At 37.7% G+C, this 6,162-nt stretch overlaps 1 protein-coding gene across 1 annotated transcript in view; it reads left to right on the top strand.

Annotated features, from left to right (window-relative positions):
* Nucleotides 1-429: 429 nt before the first annotated feature.
* Nucleotides 430-6,162, top strand: part of LOC139946240 (dedicator of cytokinesis protein 7-like) — a 51,583-nt gene continuing 45,850 nt past the window's right edge. The window contains exons 1-4 of the mRNA XM_071943859.1: nucleotides 430-487; nucleotides 3,205-3,301; nucleotides 3,757-3,932; nucleotides 4,700-4,892. Coding sequence (XP_071799960.1) covers nucleotides 435-487; nucleotides 3,205-3,301; nucleotides 3,757-3,932; nucleotides 4,700-4,892 — 519 coding nt within the window. The 5' untranslated portion in view covers nucleotides 430-434. The remainder of the gene's footprint in view (nucleotides 488-3,204; nucleotides 3,302-3,756; nucleotides 3,933-4,699; nucleotides 4,893-6,162) is intronic.

Genomic DNA, 6,162 nt, shown 5'->3' with positions numbered 1-6,162 from the left:
AAAGACATGATAAAATCGTTTTCCTTTTCACTCTTTATGAAAATTGAACATCTCCCTCGACAATCTATGCAATTTCCCTGACATGGCTACATGATATAATGATGTACTACATTCTTGATGATTTTTTAAATTATTTTAGACCGATCCGACGCGCACCAGAAATAAGTTTGCAGTAAAAAGGGTACTGGTGTGGGCGTGGCATTATTATACATGGTATGTGGGGAATTTTATTTATTTATTCATTTTATTTTAACAAAACAGATAGTGGTATGCATGAGATCGACGGTGGTATTTGATGTAAATATTCTTATAAACACAAGTTGGAGATTTTAGCATTTTGTAAAACAAAATCATTGAATGAAAACAGTTAATCGACTACCCGATAATATTGAGACCATGTAATCGATTCCAGTGGAAAGATCCCTCAAAACAAGATGGCGGCCTCCGGTGGGAAAGGACAGCGGGCGTTTGCCCAAAAGTTGAACAAGTGAGTAAATATGATCGCTAGATTTGTCTTCCTTTTTATTTGGTTTGATTTGCGGGTATAGTTTTGAAGCAATATATTGGTACGTATTAGATGGAAATAAAACAGTGAGTGTTTAGATCACAGAATTGGTGATAATCCCCGTCGGGATGCGGCTGTGTGCAAAAATCGTCTTGCATGCCTTGCGCGGGCCGCGGGATTAAGATTCAGGAAGTAAACAATGTGGTCATGATCTCAAGGATGGTCCTAGTACTACTAGCATGGAGGAATAAATTAGACCCCTCCATAGTACTAGCTACCTATCCAATAGCATTAATTGGCCACCATGAACCTTAACTACCGTTAACAAAACACAACAGAAAGAAAATATAAATCATGGGTTTTGTCTTTTCTCTTTTGTTTTGTTCAACTTCAACTAGGTACGTTCACAACCGCTAGAGGGCGCTGCGCGCGCTGGACCAATTTCCGTTAATGAGAAACTGTGCCGCGATCTCAAGTAGTGCGCCAGCCGTCGCATTCTGCATCGTGTTTTGCGGAGGGTTTTATGGTACTTCTACTTATGTGAAACAGTTCATTCATAAAATTAACCGGAACTACATTAAAGATGGCGATTTTCTGAAGTGTAAAAGTGAGCATTTTAACTATTCTTTCGGTGGATTTTTGGTTTGGAAAGTCAACGGAACGTCAAAATGTTGATAGTTTGGTGCACTTTTATTCAAATAAAAGGTACTTACAGACGTTAGGAGTTGATCAGAACTATATATTTGTTAAAATTGAGTCTTTTTTCATAAGTTACTTTTGGTTTGAAAACTGTTCATTGTAGCGCATTTTAGCGATCGGCAATTGAAAATGGTCATACGACCACGGGAAACACGCAATTTTAGGTCCCATGGCAAATTGTTGGTTTGGACGCTACGCGGCTTACGCTGGTCCCCGCTATGTTTGCGCGGTAATATATAAGCATAGATGGTACTCGGTATGGTTGATGTCAACAAACTTTGGATAGATTATTGAATGGAGGAAGGAAAAGGGGAATAATTTATTATTTTTAGTGAGATAAATTACTAGTTTTGTTAAAGATAAGACTGTTTGGTCTTACAGATTGCCCAAGGAGATAAATTATTTAAAAAACTAAGGTAACCTGACAGTGACATGATGATGAAATGAAACCTACCTCCATGATTTATATATGCTGAAACAAACATGGTATGGTTGATGATGTTATTCGGCTTGGGAGGGGGGGGGTGGGGTTACACAAATAAATAAATACATCATTCAAAGACACACCTGTTTAATATTTATTCTGTTATCAAAGCTTGGTTCATTCATACTGCTTCATGAAAATTGTTTGTGCGGAGGGAGTTCACTGTTTCATATTTTTAAATAAGCAGAGTGCGAACTAAAATTGAACTAAAAAAGGCAAATCAAATAGCAATCTCTCTAGAGCTTAATCTCACTGAAGCTTCACCAGATGTCATGGCTCTCGCTTCTTCTTGACTATCTACTGACCACATCCCTAGTACCCAGCAATAAATGGAAATCCTTTACAGAAGTACACTAAATGCATGATTGCAGCATTACGAAGGAAGATACCCTCTAGCTCGCAGGCACCCTACTTAATAAACTGCGACTTCACTGTAGTCTGCGCACATATTTGGTTAATACGCGCACAACCTAACAGTGCGTAGCCATAATATCTTCATACATTGAAGCCTACACTTTACCTGGAAGAAGAAAGAACTTCAGAATGTTAATATGTGTACACAGTAGTGATGATAAATGCAAATTTTCTCAGATTTTTCCAATCTTTTTGGTAAACGTTACCTTTGACCTTTGATTATGTGACCTTTCGACATCAAAAGGTCAAGTGTTTGACCCCATATCATTGACCTTGAGTCTGAGAAAGGTCAAGTGCTTGCTCTTGTCTTAATCTTGGAGTAGGTTGGAACTTTTCTCATTGTCTATTTAAGTTCCAATTTGATGTCCCTTAAACATGTACTCAAAATACACCTGTTCACATTGTATAGGGCATTTTAATACACAAGGTCACAGTTTTTTGTATGTAAATATGGGCCTAAAACAATGACCTTTGACCTGGCGTAACTCGTCATCCCATTGACCTATCCCCACAAACTTGGTGTCAAAATGAATGATTCAAAGAGACCTTTCCAACTAGACTAGTCACAGCTCCATCACATGTTATCTAAAATTTTGTGATTCTACCTACTTCAACTCAAGTTATTAATGATAAACCATGGGACCCGCCTTGGGCCAGTTAGCTCATTACCTCCTGACAAGTCCGTTAGTCTGGTGTTTCTCAATTTAATAATAGTCACTGAGTGGTATCTTTAACAGAAAGAAATGATGTTCAAGTGTTGACTATGTTTGAGTTTAGTATTTATACAATTCCGTGGAGTATAAAAATGTACTAACCCATAAACACAAAAAATATCAATCTTCTTATACTTAGTCCTTGTTCAAATAAAACAATTTACAGTGTAGAAAGCTCTTTCTCATGAAGATTTTGGTCTTTTGAAATAAATTCTGGTGCATTCAAAATGTTTAGCCACAAGCCCTGCGGTCTTATGAAATTTTACCCAAACTTGAGACATAGATTTACTGCAGTAGTTTTGCAAAAATGAGAATTTTTTGCATTATTCCCTTTTGGTTTTTTCCCCTTCAAATTTTAATATGTAGGACTTTGTTCTCTTTAAATGCAGAAACCAACCAGCTGCCGATATCCGTCGTCAAGTTTCATCCCATTATTCTGGTCGTGATCTTGCCCGTCTAGGAATAGGAACTTCAGCATCTGGCTCGGTAAAGAGACTTTTAACATTTTTTATTTCAATCTTCACTTGGGTTGTTTTTTGACAATACCTTAAAGGGAAAGTATACATTTTTTTGTAATCACTCTTAAAATAAACGACAATAAAATATTACTTGGTCAGACATGCATCAGCTTTCGATAGTATCAAGCAGTTTGAGAATCATTTGTTGTTAGAATGTTGTTAAGGAAAATATGTCAGTTTTTATCTGTATTATACAACATGGCTTAATAACCAAATAAACCAAATTCCCTTAGTCTTTGACTTTTTATTTGGTGATGTATTTTTATAAATCAAACCAATATTGAATTGAGTTGAATTGAAATACAAAACGTAAGGGTAAAAATAAATTATATTTCTTATTAATTGAAAGAGTTTCAGAAAAGATCTCTTGTTACTGTTTGTGTTCAAGCTGGTCCTTCAAGTAAGCTCTCTTCTCTTTTGTAGGTTCCGCTGTCAGACGTCGTTGATCCTTTAGACTTTGAAGAATTCCTAGAAGCAAACCGGATTCATTACAATCGAGATCCTTTACGTCATCTTCTTGAGTTTCCTGCTGATGATTTGGTCGTCACCTCTAAACCCAAAGAATGTCGGACAGTCAAACCATCATTGCCCGAACCAGAGTAAGAGATTTTACTCATTGGCTTTTATTTTGTTTAATTGTTTGTAATTTTAAAAAATAACATTGCCTAACATCGCATGGCCAGGCGTTTCAAATCAGCAGGCTACGACCAAACTTACAAAATTTGTCATCTTTAACGTGAAAATTGCCTGTGTTGCCGTTGTATAGCAGGCAGAATCTTTTTTGATCAGTTATCAATCATATTCCGAAGGGATGGCACATGTATGCAAGGAACAGAAGAAGGTTGGAAAATTGCTAGTGGAAAAATTTGCAGGAGGGCGTAGTTGGTCATTCTTGCCTGTGACCTCGGTTCAGTTTAGAACACAGTCAAAGTGGATTGTATTTGCAAAAATATTGGACAATTTGGTTAATATCAAAAAGCAAACCTTGAAGAGGTACAATTCTGCTGGCAGCCATTTGGTTTTCCAGAGTGTTTTCCTCATTGAGATTTATCTCTGGTTTTTAATCCTATGGGACATTGCGGTTGTTGAAAAATTTATGAGCAACAAGTTAAAAATGGATTGAATGTTTGTAAATACGTAATTATTCCACTAATGACAGTTAAAGTGAATAAATATTGTTAGTGCCAGCATCAACTGGTGGACGAGCCTCGAGGCAAGCCATACCCTATGATGGTGTAACAAATTGTGTACATGTTTAGAACAGTTCAAAGGAAAAATGTTGTAAAAGAATAGTTGTAATCAATTTCTCATCCCTAATTATTTTTCTCTTCACCTTTCCCCCACCCTTGCCTTGTCCTCATCTTAGTTCGGACAACAACATCCAGGTACGGGATTGTCTTCAAGCCTACACCTGTGACTGGGCAGTGGTCCTACGTAAATACCAAGACTGCGTCACAGCACACGTGGGCGACACACTCCACCAAAGGCAAATCGCACTGGGTTCAAGTCAGCAGGTGTTTGAAGTGGATGAACAGCTGCCGGAAGAAGAAGTTCCACAGGTAAGCTGAAAAATGTATAAATTAAGAATTCACACCTTACCAGGCATAATATTCTTTCCACTTAAGTCTGATATCCAATTTTTTTGCCCTTTTTAAAAATCAGAAAAATTTGATTAAGTAGCTTGAAAAGTGTATTAAAGAGTAGCTAAAGGATGCTCTGAAATATATGGTTACTACATTTGTCTAATAGATGGAGTCCATAGGTAACAGAAAAAGAATATAACGACTCTCTTACCTCACATTAAAACATGGTAAAAATGGTTTTTCTCCGAAACACTCCCAGCCAAAATTCTGAAAACGAGAAGTCAAACAAACCCGGGCGACCAAGGAATCGTGATGTCATCTGCGGCTATTTGATATGGAAAATAGCGCCCTCAATTTTCCAAAGCTGGAGAACTGTGCACAAACCCTATTGGGAAATTTTATCAGTGACGTCAAGGGGTCATTGCATATCATTATCATAGATAAGCAGTTTTTGACTCTCGGCTGAAAGGCTGCACGGAGATGTGCATTTTAGACTTGAACTATATATTACTAAATTACTAATTATTTAATACTAAAAAGCGTAAAATGGTTATTAACCGGTAGCTACGATGTCTATTTTTGGCTAAAGAGTTGGGGGGTGGTTGTGAAAAGAACCGTTGGTATCACCTCAAGACTTTTTAAGAGTTGAAACCAACGGTTCTTTTCAGAATCACCCAACTCATTGAGAGATAATCATTACATGATGTTACCACAGACTTTTCCATATCGTATTTCCACCATGCAAAGTTTGAAATGCTACTTGTTGTTCATGTTCTATAATTGTATATTTCTTGAACGTCAAATCAAGCCAATGCTAGACGCTAGCCGCTGCAAGACGCTGCAAGCCACATCTAGCTGTGACCTATTTTTGATTTTTCGTGCATTGACAGGCCTGAGAGGGCAATGCCGATTTTATTTTGCAAAGGGCACTTCTATTGGAAAATCTTAAAGTCTATGGGAAAGTTTTGAAAGGGCATCAAGGCCAAGACCAGGGCAACGGAGGCCATTGCCTCCGTGAAATTCCAGGCCTGCGTTGATGCTGTGTTTACCCGTACTACATGTTGTGGTTTGTGTTATGGTTGAATTACTAGCAGTTAACAGGTGGTGATGATATGGGTTTTGAAATCATGTTGCCATTCCTGTGGAAAGCTCCGCTAGCCATGCACCACCATACAGCCCCTGTCATCAGGCATCCAAAGAAGAGGGTGAGCGGTCTGCTAACCCAACAACAACAATAACAACAATA

Source organism: Asterias amurensis, chromosome 13 (genome assembly GCF_032118995.1).
Source record: "Asterias amurensis chromosome 13, ASM3211899v1".
Taxonomy (NCBI): domain Eukaryota; kingdom Metazoa; phylum Echinodermata; class Asteroidea; order Forcipulatida; family Asteriidae; genus Asterias; species Asterias amurensis.
This window is presented reverse-complemented; position numbering and strand designations above follow the sequence as displayed.